This window comes from Spermophilus citellus (assembly GCF_964194105.1).
Source record: "Spermophilus citellus genome assembly, chromosome: 8".
NCBI classification, from domain to species: domain Eukaryota; kingdom Metazoa; phylum Chordata; class Mammalia; order Rodentia; family Sciuridae; genus Spermophilus; species Spermophilus citellus.
The window spans coordinates 104,357,061-104,379,509 of NC_138189.1; the positions used below are offsets into that span (position 1 = coordinate 104,357,061).

The window sequence follows — 22,449 nt, forward strand, 5'->3', positions numbered from 1 at the left end:
AAAATTTTGCATCTATAAATGCAGTGCTTGACCTTAGGATGGCATATGTTGACAAAATGGAGCTTCACAGGCAGAGCCTTCAAGGACACTAATGCTAAATTGCTTGGCTTCAAAATTCTCCTTTTTGAAATAATGTTAATGTACTTAAGAGCTTTCTAGGACACGACAACTAAAGGGTAGTGACAAATATATTATCTTAATGGGAATTTTTAAATCTTTGCTATTAAATTTGCTTTGTAATAATGCTTCGTGAATTTGGAAAGCAAATATAAAATCATGTTCAATTTTAGTGGGATATCATTAGTGACTAAAGGAGAGAACCTGGAGGTGGAAGTTTTTCAGGTTGTTGAACGCTGGAGTAGAAAAGCCCAATGTGGAAACTCCTCTTCATGCTCACTATAAGGTTTGTCCTCCACAGTATACTCCACACCTCTGCCTTACACACCCCAATTTTACCTCTGGGAACAAATGGTGTGACAGCCATGGTGGCTGTTCTACTTTGGAGATATATAGATTATATAAATCTCGTATTCTTAGACTTCAGTCTCAATGCATTGTGCAATAAACTCCTTACCACTTCATTCTTCCACAGCTACAAAGTGAGTGATGCCTAAGATCATTTGCAAGTCATCTGTAAATCATCTGTAAAGCATTAGCCTTCCCCTCTTGCCAGAATACTAAGAGTATTTTTTAAAAGCAATGTTGTCATTTGCTTTTCCACAGGATACTTGAGGTTCATTTTATGTGCTGAACTACAGATTCCTTCCAAGTTTTATTACTTTGCTTTCTTAAAGCTTTGTAATAAGATTTTTGTTCCAGAAAAAAGAAAGGATGGAAGGCGGGGGAGGGAAGAGAATAAAGGGAGAAAGAAGAAGGAAGGGAGAAAGGGTGGTGGCAGGTATCTCTTGCTTCACTGCCTGGGCCCTACTTGTTAAAGAACTGGAAGAAAAGCTTCAAACGGTTTCAAAAGATGATCTTCTCTGTATGGATTTACCACTGCACTCACGCTATATATGCCTGTAAGAGCATTTCTTTTCTTTGAACTTTAAACTTACTTTGTAATGTGAAGTGAGGTTTTTCCAGTTGGAAGGCAGCAGACACAGGTCTTGGTGGGGGAAGAGGTGGTCTGCAGCACACGAGTGGCTCTTGTGAATTACTTTCTGGGTCATTTCCGGGAATGAACACATACAAGTCATCATACTGGTCCTCAGGACTTCCACTGCCAGCCTCTGAGGGGCTGTGCCTCTCCTGGGCCCCTGATTCAGGCTCCTCTTCCTCCCTGGTCCCTTCAGTTGCCTCAGCACCATCTGTACTCTGCTTGTAGGTCTTCCAGCTTTCATGATGCAATGCTGGGTACTGCGTGGCTATTTATGAGAAGAAAGATTGTATAATTTTATTTAAATGGACCATCTGGAGGCATTTCATATTTTGTAAATTTGTAGAGAAGTAGTAGTATTGCTAATAAAACTTTCATGGCCTGATATAGTGGAAAGCCATCAACTGCATAACTTTTACTGAATTGTCATTTCTGGGATTTAAAAGCATTTACTCAAAGAAGAGTCAAAGCTCCATTAAATCTTGTTACAACAATACCGGACACACTCCTGTATATAATGACATTCTGATTCTCTAGAGTTATTGTTGAGTAGATTCATGTATTTAATAGTATTATGAATTTTTATTAGAAAACAATGTAATTGACCAAGTGAAATAAGTAAAAAGAGATGGAAAGGTATAGAACAAGGAAAGGAAATAAAGGTTGACTTGCTTGTAAATAATGAATACAAATGAATTTATGTCATTTATTTATTATTTTAATACATTTATTATATATTAATTTTTATTATAAACATATAATGACTGGGGCTGGGATTGTGGCTCAGTGGTAGAGTGCTAGCACGTGTGAGGCCCTGGGTTCGATCCTCAGCACCACATAAAAATAAATAAAGATACTGTGTCCAACTAAAACTAAAAAATAAATCTTTAAAAAAACATGTAATGACTTTTATAATTTATTATACACACTATATTGATTTGTGAAAATATTGCTGAGGAAAACGTTCACATTTTTTGATGGAGAAGACATCCAAATCACTCACAGTGGGTACATCTTTCTGAGGCTTGGTTTGCTTACCTATAAAATGCATTTTATCTTGAAATTTAACCTAACAATCAGGTTAGATTCCCTTCACTCCAGGAACCATGCCATCATTTGTCTGTTTATGATGCATAATAAATGCTCTTAACCACTCAGGAAGAACACAGAAAAATGTTACAATGTAATAACATATTAAAATACTTTTATTAAATTTTCTTTTTAAAACAATCTCTACAGAAAAGATTCAAAAAAATTTAGGATAGACTTTTGGAACTTCCAAATAACTTTGGAATCTTCGTAACAGATTTTGAACATTTGAGTTGTCATTCTTCTCAATGTAATCAATTGTTTTAAAGGATTGCTGAACTTAAATATAACTAAAAAAGTCAGCACAATTTAGAAAATAAAAACCTTTATTTTTAAATAAAGAGTAACACTGTATAAGTTCTTTCAGCTTAGTAAGGAAAAATCATATCCATGATGTTACCCCCCATTACTACATGTATTCTCATTTTTCTTTTATTTTATGTGAGAAAGAAGAAAATATAGCTTCCAGTATTAGAACTGAATCAAGATCCTAGTTCAGAGCAGAGGGAGACATTTTCAAATGATCTACCTGTACAGAAATCATTCATCTTTCTACTCCTAATACAAAAACACCAGCCTGAAATAAAGTAGTCCTTGGAAATGTTGATGGAATCGATGATAAAATGACTGGAAAAATTATTGCTCAGGCCAGCAAACATACTTCACTCTTTCTGTATGTGCAAATCAGTCATCAACTTAGAATTACATTCACGCTGTAGCAAATGACTCGGAGCCTCAGTTTTGTTTGTATATTCAGTGTTTCTTGACACTGACTAAATAATAGAGCTTCCCTTGTGCTTGTCAAATATGCCCAAACCTGGACTTCAGCACTGGAGAGCTGGATTTAGTGCACCCGTGGGTTTTGGCATGCTCCAGAGCAATGGTGGTGCCAATGGAAATCTGCTGACTCATACAGTTTCATATATGAGAGAGTTTCTGGTTCCAAACTGTCTCTTTAGAACTGAAATAATGTTTTCTTATTCTAGGCTGTTCTGAGGATTCAGTATTATGATAAATATATGATCCGTATCAATGTTGGTCTTTATCATCACCTTTGCTATCATAAAAATGATAAAATATATAACCTTCAAACTTGGTGCATTAACTTCTTAGCTTAATTAACATTTGTGTATTTGTATTCTGCAATCAAAAAATGTTTGAAGGAGTTTACTGACTTTGCCAAAATAATGCTAAGTGCAATACAAAAAAATAGCAGGTACAGAGAAATAAAAAGTAAAGGAAGAAGACAGGAGTGATGATTTAAAGGAAGAAGTGATGAAGTGAGTTAAGGGGACACACAGAAGAAGAGTAGGTAGTGGGGGCAGATATTGCAAATGCCCGTAGGTAGAAGTAGCAAGCTTGATGTGCGAGATGTCACTGGCCATGAGCAAGTAAGACAGTGACCAGAGAGAGTTTTAAAAGATTATCTAGGACCCAGTAGGTGATAAGAAGGATTATAGGTAAAATGGGAAGGTTTTGGATGATTTGGGACAGAAGCGTGATTAGTTCCTTCATGAAGCCTAAAGCGTGAGAGGTGAAAAATAGGGAAACTGCTTCAGGGTTTCTTGATAGCAGCACATTATTGACATGTTGGACTGATGTGAGGGGCTGTCTGGTACACTGTAGGATTTTTAGTAGCATTCCTGATGTCTCTACCCACTGAATGCCAGTAGCAACCCTTCATTTCCAAGTCATGGCAATCAGAAAAATCTCCATTCATTGTCAAGTTGGCAATGTAGGGGACAGTCAATACCCCTCCACTGGGAATCACTGTACAATCTGGGGAAGAACTACTGACAGTGTGAACTAGGACGAAGGGTAATGAGAAGGGTGAGAAAAGATTCAGTGTGGGCAATATTTTGAAAGTGGAGTCAATAAGATTATACAGTAGACTGGATACAGGGTAAGAGAGAAAGTAGAAAAGCAAAGGTGACTTCAAGGGTGTTGAAGTAGCTTGAACAATGGAAACATGGCATTTCCATTTGCTGAGATGGGGAAATCAGCACATGTAGACACTTAGAAGTGGTAGAAATCAGGGTTTTCGGAAGTTGGGATGTAGATGCTGATAAGAAATGCTGATGAAGATGTTGAACAAGTCATTGTGTGTTAATGACACAGGCCTAAAATGCAGGAACATTTTGAATCTGTCTTCAGACATTAAAACCTAGAACTTCATGTTGTTACTTCAAGAGGACCTTAGAGAGTGTCCCGGTCCAAACTTCTCATTTCATAGCTGAGAAAAATAAGAACTGCATAAAACGTGATTATGTTTGGGGAACAACAAACACTTGAAAAAACACAGTTGTCAAATAGAAAAAAAATGTATACCAGTATAACTTGTGTATTTCTCCTGGGTAGGAAACCTAATATGTGATTATTAGACCTTGACCTTCTTAAATGTATCTACACTAGCAAATGTAGTGGCATTTCTACCATATTATAAAGTAAAAGTCATTCTGTTAATTAAATACCTTTCTGAATTCTCTTCAGTCATATATTTCCAGCATATGTACTATAATATAAAAGTTACATATATACATAACATGTAAGAAAACTCACAGGGAGAATATGTAGAAAATGAGAATATATCTTCTTCATAGTCATTTTCTTGATCATTATTTCTGCTCATTTCTTGGATCTGAAGAAAAAAAGAATGTAAATTTAATAATGTGCATTAATCTTAGTCTTCATTTGGCACCTGGTGAGACAAGAAATAGTTTTTAGATTTTTATTAAATTACTTAACTCTATTACACTATAAATATTGGTCTGGTCTCTGTTTAGACTCTGTGAAGAAGTCATAGAGTCTACAATTATGGAGCACACAAGTGCTCAATAACACAGGGCACCAAAAGTCAAGTGAGAAAATAGAACATTTATACCAAACAATAAGTTCAGTTAAAAGTGAAACTTATTGCAACTATTTTAAGACTTTAAGAAAGCAATAATCATGACAGTTAGGTGCAATAAAAACATTCTGAATGAAATTTAACACAAATATTTCTCTTAAAGATTTCTTCCAATTTCTTCCTTTTAACATTTCTGTATCATTTACCAATTGAAAAGGTGTTCTTTCCCCTTTCTTCCTTCCTACTTTTCTTTTCTTTCAGTGGTACTGTGGATTGAACATTTAACACAGGGGGACTTTACCACTGAATTACATCCCCAGCCGCTTTTTATTTTTTATTTTTAGACAGGGTCTCACTAAGTTGCCTAGATTGACCTCAACTTTACAATCCTCCTATCTCAGCCTTGCCAGTCGATGGGATTACAGGTATGTGCCACCATGCTCAACATAAAATGATATCTTAATTTCATTAAACATTTCAATACAGCAAAAGAATGATATTTTTTATAAAGGTGTTTTTTTATTCATCTTTATTTTTTAAATTTTTAGTGCATTGTTGTTATACATAATGGGGTTCATTTTGACACCTTCATAAATGCATACAGCATAGTTTTCTCCATTTTAATCCCAAGTACTACCTGCTTTCATTTCCTTCTCCCTCCCCTCAAACCTTTTATTCTTTACCTTAAAAAAAAAAAAAGAAAACAGACAAGCGTATTTCTGTTTGTGTTTTGAAATCAGTTCTGCTATATTTTATCCATTTACTTATTTAGTGGTTTTGAGGATTGACTCAGGGCCTCCTGTATGCTAAACTTGTTTTCTAATGATGAGTAGTGCCTCCCTCTGTGGTTCCACTATACTTAGAGGGCAGAATTACTGAGAAAGAACAGAAACCTATTAGCTCTGGAATTGCTGGTCTTTCTTTACAATGTCTTAAGGAGTCATAGTCTATAGTTATGGATCATAGAGGTGCTCACAGAGAAGGCTAAGTAATGCCAATGAAAACTTTATTTGTGCAAAAGGATCTAAGAAAGGGATGGAATTTGGCTGCATTTAACATGGGTCGCTTTTGTTACATGAACTCTATGTGATTATTATCATGTTTTTATTCAGAATCCAATTGATGAAAAAGATTAGGCCATTTTCTTTACATTAAAAAGTATTCAAATAAATGCATTTATAAATTTATAATAGCCTTGGTATGCAAAGGTATAATAACTGAATACTGACTTCATCAATTTATTATTCACTTTGGCTCATGTGAGCCCAATAGAATTTATTCATTTTGTTTTGTTTATGTTTTTAAAAATCTAATGCAATTCAGAGAAACAGCACAGTTCCTAATTTCTTGTGCATTCTTAAAATTCCCTAGGTATTTTTTATTTCTTTTACTGAGTCTGATGCATCATTTTGTATGTCAATCATCCTTTCCCCCTTGTTTTAAAAATATTTACACTAAATATTTCTTTCTTAAGTTCCTTATACTTTTAATCATATACAAAAAACATCCTAGATCTAGTGGTGCATTAACAATTTCAGTAAAACTAATGATGGCTTCAGAGACATGTCTCATAGCAATCTGACATCTGACCACTTTCTAGTTGATTGTGTGGCATAGTGGAGAAAGTATGGACTATGAAGTCAACTAAATCACAAATCACATCACAACTTTATAATTTATTAACAGTGTGATATTGGGCAATATCTTTAACTCTAAACTTCAATATTCTATCTTATAAAATGTGGTTAGTAACATCTATGCCCCCAGACTATTGGTACTTTTAAATTACAATAGCGTAAACAAAACACAGATCTCACCTATCACATAGTAAGTGTTTTTATCTTGGGCTAAAGTCTGACTTTTTAAATTTATTTGTCAAGCGTTTAAGGCAGCCTACTATATGCTAAATACTCTCTTCTTGTAAGTAAGTTGAAAACATTAAATAGGAGTTATAATTCCCAGTGTCAAAAATATCATATATTTATTGGGAGGAAAGAGAAATAATAAAATTATTAGAACATAATATTTTACATATTTTACTACAACACACTTCTTACAGGCGTAATAGAGAATTAAAAAGTGTTCAAACAAATATGGTAAAAGTTGTATTCATTTTCTTTTTGGAGAAATTGGTTTAAAAATTACCTTGACTCTTGCATTAATTCCCACTTCTTTAGATGAAAGATCAAGTGACAAAATCTATTAGCTAAACATATTTAATGTAGTAGTTCAGCCCACAGCCTCTCCAGCACATATTTAATGAATTTAAATATTCATTTATTATCAAAGATAAACTAGAAAGAGAACTTCTTGCTGACTGGGGTATATATGTAAAGCTCCACATGGCTATGGCATCTGGTCCTGTACAAATTGATCACAATATTCTGATTTTTAGGGGATGAATAATAACAATCTTCACAAGGCAGTTGATTTTCAAAGTAGTTTATGAGACTCTGAAGATACTGTAATTGGCCAACTTGTCCAATTCTCCATGGTTTTGATTATAAATGATTTTTTTTCAGCGTTTAAGGCACATATAGCCTGTGGAACGAGTATGAGTATAAAAAGACAAATATGTGTTTAAAGAAGAACAAAATGATCCTGTGATAGTTTTATTCCCAATGAATGCACTAGGCTGGAGAATCTGAGCTAATACTGTAATGAATAATGACTGAATAATATCAGTAAGAATAATGACCAATGTGATGTAAAGCCTTGATAATAGCAAACATGGAGTCGCAAACATAAAATCTTAAGGGCGCAGAGTAGGAGTGTAAAATTTTAGCTCGGATTAAGTCTTTGAATGATTTTCCTTGAACCATATAGGAATATGGTCTAAACCAGATGCAGAACTTCCCAAGAATCTTTCATTTGATATTGCAGGAAATATAAAGTTGGAAAAAAGCTAAATAGGAACCCTTTCCACGATTTGGAGAGGAATGAAGAATAATTAAATAGATTCCAAGCTCCTAAATTCAGGGGTAAAAAGTGGACATTTTCCTTAGTATGGGTGAAAATTTCATTAGAATAACCTGAGCGTGTAGGTTCTGTTTACCAGAGAGAATATTATTATAGAAAACTAAAGTGATACTTTGACCAGGTGAACAAAGTTCCATTCTGCACAATGAGAAGCTTTATTTTCTCTTTTTAAAAAATTTTTAGTTATACTTAATTTTCGGGTGCAATGTGATATTTTAATACCTGTATACAGTGTGCACTGATCAAGTTGGGGTGATGAACAAATCCATCTCCTGTCACAGACCCAGGCCCATTTTGCCCTCTGTAGCAGCCACAGACAGACAAGAACTTTTGCCGAAGACAAAGACTTCATTCACAAGGTGGCTGAATGGTGGCCTGGGAGAACCACCAGGTGGCAAGGGTGGGAAACTTAATTTCCTAATTGGGACCAACAAGGACAATTTAGTGAAGTGGGAGGAGCAGTGCTAAGAGGACAGGTGATGGCTTCATTCCCTCATTTGAAGAAAGGGAGAAAGAAACAGAGGCAAACTGAGCCCTGGTCCCTCCCATTCTGGCAAATAGAACTGAACCAGTTTAGCAGATTTGAGGGTGGGTCTTGGGGTGGCAATCTCTGACTCTGATATGTACTCACTCAATACTCCCCTCTCCCTGTGAGGCCACCTCCAGCATACCCACTGCAGTGTGGACCCATGGACAGCTCTTGGCCTTATTCTATGCCTAAGATGCAGTCCCAACTACAGTCGTTAACTTCAGGGGCTTGGGTACCTCCCTTTAAAACTATATATATATAAATTATTAATTCTCCAAGTGCGGCTGCCACCTATACTGGTACTGCCAATGCCGCTGTGGCTCACAATTTTAAGTAATTTTTAAAAATAATTTTTAATTATCATTTTTAAAAAAAAAATTGCCATAGCTTTGACTATATCTGTGAGGTACCAGCAAGTTTTCTGGGCTACACATTTGGTTTGACTTCACCCATTTCTGTCACTAAAATGGAAATGTTAAAATCTATTTCTTTGATAGGGTTGTAATTGTTAATGTGAAAAAGTAGCTAACTGCATTTAAAATGAGGATGTGGACAAAAAGGTACACTCACACGTTGCTGGTAGGGCTGAAATTTGTGCAATTACTCTGGAAAGCATTATGGAGAGTACTCAGAAAACTAGAAATGGAACCATCATTTGACCCAATTATACCATCCTCAGTATACACCCAAAGGACTTAAAATCAGTATATTACAGTGGGATAGCCACATTAATGTTTATAATAGCTCAATTCATAATAGTTAAGCTATGGAATCAACCTCAGTGCCCCTCAATGGTGAATGGATAAAGAAAATTTGTTATATATACACATTGAAATATTACTCAGCCATAAAAATGAATGACTTTATGACTTTTTCCAGTAAATGAATGGATCTGGAGACTATTATGTTAAAATAAATAAGTCAATCCCCAAAAACCAAAGGTCGATTGTTCTCTCAGCTACATGGATGCTAACACACAACAAGGGTGGGGAGGGGAAGAATAGAAGTTCAGTGTATTAGACAAAGGGGAATGAAGGGAAGAGGGTTGGACAAAATAGGAAAGACAGATCCTAATTAGAAGAAGATGTACTTCATGTTTGTATAAATATGTCAAAATATACTCTATGGTCATGTATAACTAACGAGAACAAATTTTAAAAAATGATGGATTTCCAAGGAATCTATAGATAACTGTTTCTTCTGTTTTTCATATACTGCTATAATATTAAAACAACATGCATTTTAAAAATGCAATAATTTGGTTCCATAATTTAGCTATTGTGAATTGTGCTGCTATAAACATTAATATGGCCGTGTCCCTGAAGTATGCTGTTTTTAAGTCCTTTGGGTATAGAGCAAGGAGAGAGAGAGCTGGGTCAATTCACAGTAGCTAAATTGTGGAACCAATGCCCTTCAATAGATGAATGGATAAAAAAAATGTGGCATATATACACAATGGAATATTACTCAGTAACAAAAGAGAATAAAATCATGGCATTTGCAGGTAAATGGATGGAGTTAGAGAAGATAATGCTAAGTGAAGTTAGCCAATCCCCCAAAAAAACAAATGCCCAATGTTTTTTTGGGAGGCTGATTCATAGTGGGGTAGAGAGAGGGAGCATGGGAGGAATAGACGAACTCTAGAAAGGGAAGAGGGGTTGGAGGGGAAGGGAGGGGGCGTGGGGGAATTAATGATGGTTGAATGTGATGATCATTATTATCCAAAGTACATGTATGAGGACACGAATTGGTGTGAATATACTATGTATACAACCAGAGATATGAAAAATTGAGCTCTCTCTATATAATAAGAATTGTAGTGCATTCTGCTGAGATATCTATCTATCTATCTATCTATCTATCTATCTATCTATATTTAGCAATAATTTGGAAAGTTTTTCCAAGCAAAATTTGTTTTTAAATGCAATCTAAGATCTATACAGCTAAATCCTCTTTATAAATTTGCTTTTCCTGTTTTTTTTTTTCCATCCTTGTTGCTCTTTTCCCCCCCTCCCAGAATGTATTCTTCCTGGGTGATCTTATCCACTAGATTGCCATTGATTCACATTGGTATAGATAATGACTGACTCCTGGATGCCATTACTTCAAACTTTCCTGAAGTCAAGATTTTAGGATTCAGTAAAGGGTATAGAAGAAACAGTACAGGATCAAAGGGAAAAACCTGGAGAGAGAGAGAGAGAGAGAGAGAGAGAATTAGGAGAGAGTGTTTCAAGTCATTCACAATGTTAGTTGCTTCACCAAGTGTTAAAAAGAATAATCCCAAAAAATAGTTCATCCGAGTTTCCAATCAGAGTTGCTGGTGAACCTGGTGAGGAGAATTTCTATAGAACTGTGTGAGTTCACACTTAAAACATTAAATGGGGATGAAGAATCGAAGGCATCCTACAGTTTCCTTTCAGGAATGATAATGTGAGGAGGGAACGTAGGGCAGCTGTGCTCATGACTTATTTTTCAAAAAACTAGTTAAAGATACCAGTTTCAGAAAACTTGCCACACCGCAGGCAGAGTGGGCATCCAGAGCTGCAATGCAGCCACAAAACAGCACGAGATAAGGAGAATACATAAGTATGGAAGTGTGATGATCTCCAACCTCAAATATTTTACAATTAGTTGGGAAGACAAGTAGTGTAGATAGGCTAAATTAAACATGCTTTTAAAATATAAGTATACTTGCAAAATGCTGTAAGAGAAATGTGCTATCATTTCCGCTGAGTGGATGGAACAGAAAATTTCAAAGAGTAGGTGGTGTTCAAGCTGAGTCTAAAAGGATAAGTGCAGTTTTAATCTGCAAAGAGAGGGAGGAAGCAAATTATTGGCTAATGGGTGAGCAGGATTGAAACAGTAGGAACAGGTGGTGAGTGCTTTTAGGTGGTTTGATTAGGTTGCATGGAAGAATGCATTTGAATGTAAAGATATGGTGGTGTGATAGATTTTATTTTATAAAGTTTTAAATGCTTTGGAGTATGTAATTATATCCTACAAAGTGATAAATAGTGTGTTCCTGCCTGGATTAAAAAAATAATTCTAATAACAGTGAATAAGATAGAGGAGGCTGTTTTAATAGTCCAAGTGAAGGGTAATGAGAGCTAACAAATTAAAATATTTATTGAAAAAGGGAGCTAAAAATGATATGGACAAGAATTTTTAGAACTTTGAGGAAAGAAATAAAATATAACTATGTAAGTTTCTGTTCACCTCAATATTCTGGTATCTGGTCCTAATATTTACAATCATCTTTTCAGGACACTCCTCCAAAGAACTTTTCTCATTTTCTAATGAGGATAATAATTAAGACATTTTTTTATGCAATTTAAGATGAGAGTTTGGGGTCAAGATAGAAAGTTGATATCTTAGCTATTGTTTGAATTGAATCTTGGACACTTGAAAATGTATTTGGAATGGGTATGTGACTATGAAATGGTGAGGCTTCCAAATAACTTATGAATTTAAGAAGTTTACTTAGAAAAATAGAAAGCCACTTTATGAAGGCCCGATAAACTAGTAATTTGATCAAAAAGATTTTTAACTATGATAGTAGGCTAATAGAAACATATTGAGCAATAACAAAATAAAAATTAAGTTGTAAAGATAACAAGAGTGCTTAGACACAAGCAATGAATATCAAAATATTAATTATATTTATTCAAATATTATTATATTCCTTTGTGAAAATAAAGAGTGTTAACAAGCTTCTAATAAAATTAAATGGATCAACTTGGTATCATGTACTTCTGAACAATACATGTGAAATAAAAGTCACATTGTTGTAGCTATTATAAATGAAATGAATGCGGAGACAGTAGAAAGAAGGGGTTTAGTAAAAAAGAGAATAAAAAAGGTAGAAAAATGTCAGAGATAGTCAGGAGGATATAATCACATAAGCCAAAGATCAAAGCTAGCAAGTAGAGAATCCTTCTTAATTAACCTCCCTTGATTTCAGAATGGTATTCAGAACTCAGATAAAACATTCTGAAAAAGAATGAGTTTCTGGTACAAACAATTTTACTAAAAACTCAAAACAACCAAGACCTGGGAAATCTTAGTATGCTATCTAACATTTTCAAACATGATTGTTGTCACCAACATGATGATAGGTTAATACTGAATCCATTAAACTAGTAGAAGTGAGGCAGGGCTCCTGGGTATGGTTATGCAGACTGTCCACTGCAATTCTCCTGGGGTACCCTTCCCTAAGCAACCTAAGAGCAGGATGTCGACAGCATGGTGGAATATCAAATTATTCTACAAGGTATTTGATTTCCAAATGACTTGCATTTGATTTTAAGATGTTAATATTACAGGGACTTGTTTAGGTTAATTTTAGAACTAGTTTGCTTTCTTCCAGCATCAAATGATGTGCGGGAAGACAGGTGGTATGCAGAAGGGCCTTTCATGCCAGGAACGCTGAGAGCAGGAAAAATGAAGTTGGCCATGGCTGAGATAACAAAGTGAACATGTCAACAGTCAAGAATTGATTAAAGAACTTGGCTTAAGACATGCATCTATAATTGCTACACTTAGAAGCTAACTCTAGTTATCTATTCCCACAACAAGAACAAGAGTGCATACCAGAGTAGCATAAAGTCTGCTATGAAATATTCCCAAATCTTGACATTTGCTTTAATTTCAAAACTAAATAATAAATTAACAAAAGACTGTAGAAAAATGTGAAATGCTACTATGTTAAAAAATAAATAGTAATTCTGTTCCTAATATTCCAATCCACTCAGATTTTAAAAATATGCTTTAATTTGGAGGAAAACGAAATAGAAACTAAGTAAGAGATGGATTTGCGTGTTTCCAAGTTGGCAGAGTGGAGCTGATGAAGAGAAAGAGCCAGGTTTACATTTGTTGACTCTTACTGGCAGCCAATTCTGTTCTTATTCTTTCTTCTGAGACTCTGATAATTTGAGTAAGGGTTAATCAGAACCAGACTGGAAAAATAAAAGTAGACAAGTAATATAAGGGTAGCATTGTCATCCTCACAGATTTCACACATTTCTTTTACCTAAAATCAGAGGTGCAAGTGATTGCTGAAATCCAAGCCAGAAGCAGACATAAAATACCACTTAGAGACCTAGCAATTTCGTATAAAAATTATACTCTTCAGTTGTTAGATGATAAGTGTTATTTGAAAAATGAAACAAAAGACCTTTTAAATTTATATTATCACTAACAATCAGCCAATAAGTGTTATTTGATTAATTAAACAGAAAGATTCTTAAAGCTTATATTGTTGCAGATCTATTGGCCATAATTATTTATGTGGTTGGGATAATCCCCAACTTCCAAATACAGGATTAGAAGAGTCGATTCTTATTGATCAAAGCATTTAAAACATGAAATATGTACAGGCAGAAAAAGTGAATCAAAAATTCAATGAAGGCCTGGTAGAGAATAAATAACAATTCTAGCCTCAAGGCTTCAAATTGAAAACAGGTAACAATTCAGAAGAGGCTTTTCCTATGGGAAAAAGTCACAAGAGAGACAAATACTGCATACCACTATATCCCTGCTCCTACAAATGTACTTTTTAAGCTAGATTGGATGTTACTGTCTAACACAATACAACACATTATAGTACCATAAATATTTGATCTCCTTTTATACTTTCACATTTAAATTCTGGAATTTGACTAGTAACAATATGAGTATCATTGAAGAGTAAAGAAGCATCTCACTAAAAAAAAAAGAAAGAAAGAAAACTGAGCACACCCTCATAACCTCAATAAATATCTCTCTTATTAAAAAAACATCATATTCACCCCATCTCAGTTGCCAGATTCCATTCAAATCAGATGACAGGAGTCAGTTACTATTCCAATGCACTTGCATGACCACACAGGCCGTATACTCACTGTCAGACCTTACCTAAGTCTAAGTAACAAAACTTCTGGAAAAGATCAGTATTTTTGTACCAAAGCTAATAAGGGATAATAGAATAAATCAGCTAAGAGTAAATTTGCAGTGTGTAACACAGGTAAAATACATGGAAGTAAACATTAAATGTTATAATACAGGTAAAATACAAAGGAAAATTTTGGGTAGAAGAGAGAACATTATTCTTAAATAAATACATCTCTCCCACGTTTGCATGTAAAATGAAAATAAAAGAGGATCAGTAAAATCAATAAGATGGCTTTGGAAGAAAAAAGTTATTATTAGACCAGACATCTGAAGGTTTTTAACTTGTAATATTAAAATAAATTTTATTTTTGGAGGTCTGTACCAAGGACACTAAAGGTATCACTATTTATATTTTAAAGATATTGTAAAATGAGCCTCATAGTTCATTCTGTTGCTGAGAATTCCAAATCTACTTCTAAGATGGCAAATAAGCAATTTCAAACTTCAAGTGACAGATTTTCATCCACTGAAAATTATTCCTAAACTTTATAGTCAGAGTTTGATCAGGATTAGTCTAATGGAAATTGGAGTGTGTCTAATATATATTTTTATTTGCAAGCAACTCCCACGGATGTGTCGCCTTATAGAAGGTTCAATGAACTTGTCTAACGTGGTTTACCCTCAACTTAGGTCTGCCTACATTTTGAGAAGGATTGTCTTGGTTTTAAATGTAAACAGCTTCATTTACAGAAGGAAGGGCCATGTATTTGATGGAAGGATGGTTTCACAAAAGAGCCAGTTTAAAACAGTCTCTTTAAATTAAAAACAAAATTAATACACAAGCCGAGGATTTAATGTTATTTATTTGTCTGAAAGTGCCTGGAAACTATTTGTATAAAACTATGGAAACCAACCATGGCATAGCACATTTACGACAGCATTGAAACAATGGGCCATCTACTTCCCATCATTACATACCAACATTTTGTCTAGATATTTGAACAATTTAACATTGTTATGGAATTAAAACCATAACATAAAGATCATGCCTTATCTTGAATTTGCTTTTGTTAACAATTAAGCTAAGCAAATAAATTAAAAATGAAATGCTATGCCCTGTGTTTGAAGATCTTTTGAATTTCTCTAAAAGTTTACACCTTAGTTAAATGCTCCAAGTTCTACGCCTATATTGACTTATGAATTCTAAATACAATTTTATTAGATATGTTTAATATTGTAATGCATCAAATAAATTTTAAGAAACAGGCATAGTGAGGCTAAACAACTTGTCCAAGGTGATAGAGCTAATCCTTATTATTGGAGGCCCCAAACAATAAGAAAAAGAAGTAAATAACCATATAGAGGAGGAATGTGCCAAGTCACATACAGTACTACACATTTGAGTCATAACGATTCTTAGAGAGACAGCTCACAAAAAATTTGCCAGAAATAAAGCCTTGGTGGTAGCATTTGGGACATCTACAAAAGATGGAAAACATTTAAAAGCAGGAATAGATGCAGGGGCAGGATATCACAGACATTAAATAAAGTGTGAAGGTGCGAGACTACAGGTCTTTTTTGGGAAACAATGAATCCTCTAGCTTGGCTAGAGGGTAGGGGTGACAGATTTCTGTCCACAGTACATAGGGAAACCAGAGTTGTATAGTTCTTCTCATCTCCTCATCCCTTTCCAGCATTCAGGTGAGGCTGCCAGGACTCAGGCTGTCAATGTTTTCTATAGAGCATACTTCAGATAAATACTGTATCAGTTATTGTCTGAGTTATATGGAAATAGAAGACCCACTCTCAATCCCCAAAGAAGAGATGGGCAAAAATAGCAATAATGGAATTTGAAAGCACAAGAAAGACATAATGAAATCATATAATATGGATGCCAGTAAAGGCATGCTAATGGAAATGCTAGGGCCAGGGGCCAGAGAAAACAGATGAGCTTTAGCAGTGAGAACTCCAGCCTTCCCTGTATGTGTTTTTCTGCTGTATCTGCTTGCATAAGAGCTCCATATTTTTGAGAAGCAAGAGGCAGCTATGTTTTTACATTTGGCTCAGATACAAATACAGGAAAGTATCTTATGCTTCTTGTGTTCTGTGAAATAAAAAAAACCAGGGTGAATGGAGATATGTTATAATCAGAGAATGTTGCTTTAGGCCTGGTCTTTTAAAAAATGTTTTATGATGAAAATGTTGCAAGAAAGAACATATGGGGTTCACAGTAATATATTTTGATAACTTAATGGGTTTTATGTCCTTGGTAGCATTAGAGCTAAAGTATCTCTGGCGATTCCTTCTAAATCTACCTCAAGAAATATACACAATTACCTGCTTCAATACTCATATCACAAATGGGGTAACAGAGGCATAGAAGCTTTTTAATTTATTTTTATTTTTGTTATTTATATAGGACAGTGGAATGTATTACAAATCTTATTACACATATAGAGCACAATTTTTCATATCTCTGGTTTTATACAAAGTATATTCACACCAATTTGTATCTTCATACCTGTACTTTGAATAATAATGATCTTCACATTCCACCATCATTAATAACCCCATGCCCTTTCCCCTTCCCCTTCAACTCCTCTGCCCTATCTAGAGTTCGTCTATTCCTCCCAAATCAATAAATGGGCCAAGGACCTGTACAGACACTTCTCAGAAGATGATATACAATCAATCAACAAGTATATGAGAAAATGTTCATCATCACTAGCAATTAGAGAAATGAAAATCAAAACCACTCTAAGATTTCATCTCGATCTAGTCACAATGGCAGCTATTATGAAGACTAACAACAATAAGTGTTTGCAAGGATATGGGGAAAAAGGTACACTCATACATTGCTGGTGGGACTGCAAATTGGTGCAACCAATATGGAAAGTAGTATAGAGACTTCTTGGAAAATTGGAAATAGAACCACCATTTGACCCAGCTATCCCTCTCCTCAGTCTATACCCAAAGGACTTAAAAACAGCATACTACAGGGACACAGCCACATCAATGTTTATAGCAGCAGAATTCACAATAGCTAAAGTGTGGAACCAGCCTAGATGCCCTTCAATAGAAGAATGGATTAAAAATGTGGCATATATACACAATGGAATATTCCTCAGCAATTAAAGAGAATAAAATCATGTCATTTTCTGGTAAATGGATAGAGTTAGAAAAGATTATGCTAAGTGAAGTTAGCCAATCCCCAAAAACCAAATCCCGAATGTTTTCTTTGACATAGAAGCTTTTTTAATGATTTGTTCATGGTCACTAGATGAAGTTTCTTGTAATCAAAACTTGATCCACAAATCCTTTCTGAGATACACATAATATGTAGCTAGAAGCTCTAATCTCTATCTTGCTGTCAAACAATGAGAGATATAGATTCCATGAATCAAGAAGCTCTTGATTACATGTCTCTGTCCTTAAAAAGCAATGAGTGGTTTTCAAAGCAATTTCACATTTATCATGATCCTCTTTTCAATCCTGCAAGACAGACAGAGGGAGTCCTACAGAGGATGATATTAAGAGGAAGAGATGCTGGCTTATCAATAGGTCACATTGTGTACAGAGAATCAGATCCAGGATAACTCCAGGCATTGGGTTCATATGTGGTGGTTCCAAGTCCAGCCCTGCTAACAGGACAACCTGATGCTTTCTTTCCCTGTCAAAACCCTCTTTACTGTGGAAAATGACTCAGAAAGTTATATAGTAAAAGATAATAGATATTGAGAAATGAAACTTCATACTCAATGAAGAAATCATGTTTGACTACAGTGTAAAGTTCTACTCTATAAATGGAAATGAAAGTTTAAAAATTTATGATGCTGGTAAAATGAATCTGAAATTCATATCCTCTATCTTTGACTAATAACGTGATATTCTAAAGAATGAAAAAAGTGAGAAACGTATGGAATTAATTTAACAAAATTTAGATTCATGTGATACAGTTCAGAATGAAGGGTGACTACTATGATTTTTAAATACATTAAGATTATTATGAATATTAGATTACTCAGTGTTTTTCTATTTGTTTACCAAAAGTTGAATTTTCTAGTAAGTGTTTCCTTAGTCACAGGAAGATTCTCATTAGGTAGGCTTTACCTATCTTTTGATAGATGGGATAAAAAAGAGAAAAGTAAAAGTCTATTCTTCATAGGCACATTTGTCTGAGCGTTGTGACAAGAAAAGTAATATTAATTTTGAATTATGCTTTCAGAACACCCTGTTTTCCTGGCCCTCATTACCAAAGAAAATTGTATTTTCATGTGTTCTTTCTTATTTTCTGAATCTTTAGCCAACATTTCAAAGATAGTCAAAGCACTTACCCATTTTGTACTGATTTGTCTCTGGAACACAATACCCACTACTATATGACAGCTTCTGTAATCATTCTAAACTCTTCTCACACAAAGCCTATTGATGGCCTATTTATTGATTTAGCCTATTCACTAAATCAGAGTTTTTGAATGCATGTTTGCTTCTTCTGATTATTTTTATTTGGTCAAATTACAGCTGTCCAGATATGTATTTCTACTTTGCCAAATACCTACACACTATGTTCCAGATGGTAGGCATTCTATATTAGGGATTATATTTTTTCACCCTTAAGGTAATATTCTTTTTCAGATCTTCCTATTAGTTCAGTGTTTCCTTTTTTTCCTTTTTCCTGTTTAAAAAATACACATAGAATGCAGAGAGATGGATTTTTATATAGTAAGTTAATGAATTGTTATTGCAATCTACACTATAGCTTAGTTAGCTACAAGTGGCATAAGTTGGATGACCCCTGTGTTATAATTTTGTGGATGAGAGATTACTAGCTAAAAAGTGTGGACCAGATAAAACTATAAGAAGAGGGCAGATAATGAAATAGATAATATATCATGGAAAAATAATCTTCCCCAAAGATCAGAAAAACAAATGAACTTAAAATTGTGACATCCTGCCCAGAACCACCTAGTTATCTGTGGATAGGTTAAGGAATCCATTTCACATCTAATGTCCATGTCTTGTGTTTTAAACCCATGTAAGAAAGCACTTAAAGTTTCCAGTCCCTTCCTTTTCCTGCTCATACCTTACCCCATCCCCCAAAGAATAATCTAGACTACTGTGTTTTAGGAGGTTGAGATCTATGAAGACTTTAGGGTGGGAAACAGTACCAGAGAATGTGGTGGTTTTTCATCTAACAATATTAAATTCATGTGCAGAGTTCTTATAAACTACTTATTCCCAGGCTCCACCAAAGACCAATTAAATAGAGTCTTTCAAGGGGGACACAGCCACTGGCAGTTATTAATGGCCCTGTGGGGAATTCTCCTGCACTCAGGAGGCAGAATCACAGTGAGAGTGGTTACAAGATTTGGAATCAGGTGACTTAAATTCAAAGTGGCTATTAACTATCTGTAGGAATAAGTCATTTGGGTTTTCTCAGACTAATTTTCATCTTTAAACCAAGTATTTACTTCTTTGGGTTGTTTCAAGAACTACATAATCTAGTTGCTTATGATATTAATGATAATAATAATACTAGTGGCAGTAATGAACTCCTTTACTGATGTTTCAACTAAAGATATTTGTTTTCCGAAAATGGAAAAATCTACGTTATGCCAACCTGTTCCTTCTTAGCTATTCTGGATATGATGTGGGCATCATATCCAGTAGAAATGAGAACAAATAATAAAATTTTCAAAGACAAAGTTCATATCTCTGTTGTTTATCTGCCAGAATTTTTGGAAGGAATGAATCAAAGTCATTACTGATTCTTAAAAATAGTCTTAAAGATCATGTCCTATTAATGATTAACAAGTAGCACTTTTGTCCGTGTATCTATTTTATAAATAGTTTTGATCATATATGATGTGGTTATATGGAATTACAGACTAATATTAGTATTAGAAGAAAAATTAAGAGAATTTATAAATTATTGCTATGTTGAAGTTCTCTTATGAGAACTTCTTTTTTGGGCTTTCATAAAAATACATTTGATGACAACTTGAATATACAGATAGTGTTGAATATCACATTATAGCATTTAATATTCTTCTTCTGGCATCTGTGATCAAGATTTTGGATTTAAAAAATGCTGTACTACAGAAACATTGTGTAATTCATGAATATTCTAGTTGTTTCTTGCCACTATAGCTGTTAGGGAGTGTTTCATCAGAACAAATATCTGCGGAGATTACATGATAGTGTCAAGGAGTCGACTGGATATTCCACTTAGCATTTAATATAAGGTGTTTACACTAAAGCTGTGGAGGTGCTTGTCACAAGAGGTTCATTATAATATATCTCATATTGGATAGAAGGCACACAATACTCTTTTATTGCTTTTTATGTTTTGAGGGCTTTAATTTTTCTAAAGCCAAACAAGTTCTTTTTTCATCACTTTTACCTGACCCTTAATGTGCCAAATGATATTTGTGAGAAGCAACTTCCACGCTTTCTGAAATAAATGCTATGACAAGCTACTGACAACACCTCAGGGCAAAGCAGGAGACTTATTAACTATGACTTTATGAGGCGTCACGAATTCCATCTTGAGGAAGGCAAACACAATCCTTACATCTGGCGCTGCCTTTTTCTTAATACTTCACAGCTGCCAGCCGAATATTACCTCTCCTGAAGCTTCTGGCTACGGCCATTGATGAAAGAGAAATAAAATGCAGACGAAAAGTGGTTATAGAAGTCACATTTTCCACGGATTGGAAATGCAGGTGTTAGGAGCATCAGTGATGATGACATTCTCCCTCTGTCATGTGTCAAGTGTGTTATACATGGCAGACAGTGCCACCAAGTATCATCATGTTTGATGTCTCAGTGTCAGCCTGAGAATGAGCAGAACTATGCTGGTGAATGTAGGGTCCCATAAATCGGAGGTTGTATCAATTCAAACATGCATTCTGGCATATAACAAATAAATTGAACACCTACTATGTGTCAGGAAATGATCTGGGTAATAAGGATATAGCAGAAAACAAAATATCATGAAGTTCCTGCCTCTGTGGAGCTTTGTTCCAGTGAAAGACAGATAATAAACTAATAAATATAAAATAAGCCACTGACTATAACTGTTGTTAAAAAATAGAGATAAGCAGTGCCAGAATAGGGTTACTTATTATATAGGTCAAATAGTTTTTATACATATATATGTATGTGCACATGTGAATATGAATATGAAATACATATTTGTATATAAAATATGTATATATAAATACAAAGTATATATATCTGGTATAAAGTATGTAAATGCTTACATATTCATATATATGTGTATGCACACACACACACATTTTCTAAGCCTCTGCATTTCCGATTCCACATGTTCTTCCTGAACCTTGCCACTTAGTACCAACAGAAATTGTTCATGTTCCCTCTCCCTGAAAAGGGGTGGATCTTGACCTGATTACCTTGACTAAAGAATAAAGCAGAAGTGCCTCTGTGTGGCTTCTACAGCTAGGTCATAGAGTGGATACAACATCTGCCTGTCTCTCATGGGAACCCTGCTGCCATTGCTGTAAAGTATTCCAGGAAACATGGAGAGCCTCATTCCCATGGAGAGGAACACAGGCTCCCAGCCCCAGCTGAGCTCATCCCAGCCCTCCAACTGCCAGTCATGTGAATAATCCATTTTTGAAAGCATAACCTCCAACCTTCCTCTAAGCTGCCCCAAGTAAGGTCATCTGGAGCATAAACAAGCCTCCCCTACTGAGCCCTGCCCCAAACTGCAGATTTATAAAGAAATCAATCACTGTCATGTTTTTAATCCACTGGAGTTTATAATGGTGTTTTCCACAAAGACATGGAATGAGCACAGTGCATATACATATGCAGAACGGATTCGCTCAGAGCTGTATGGAGCATGTTCCTTCCAGTTTTCAGGGGGAGATGGCAAATGAAATATTTTAGTCAGCTTTTTCTCTCTGTGACTAAAAGACCTAGCCATAATAATTGTAGAGGAGAAAAAGTTTATTTGGGGGCTCACGGTTTCAGAGGTCTTAAACCTTAGACAGCTGGCTCCATTCCTTAGGG

At 34.9% G+C, this 22,449-nt stretch overlaps 1 protein-coding gene across 1 annotated transcript in view; it reads right to left on the reverse strand.

Moving 5' to 3' along the window:
• BANK1 (B cell scaffold protein with ankyrin repeats 1) overlaps positions 1–22,449 on the reverse strand; it is a 299,134-nt gene that overhangs the window by 51,171 nt on the left and 225,514 nt on the right. The window contains exons 8-9 of the mRNA XM_081304567.1: positions 4,745–4,823; positions 1,056–1,364 (exon numbers count right to left, since the gene is read on the reverse strand). Of these exons, the coding sequence (XP_081160693.1) occupies positions 1,056–1,364; positions 4,745–4,823 (388 nt within the window). The remainder of the gene's footprint in view (positions 1–1,055; positions 1,365–4,744; positions 4,824–22,449) is intronic.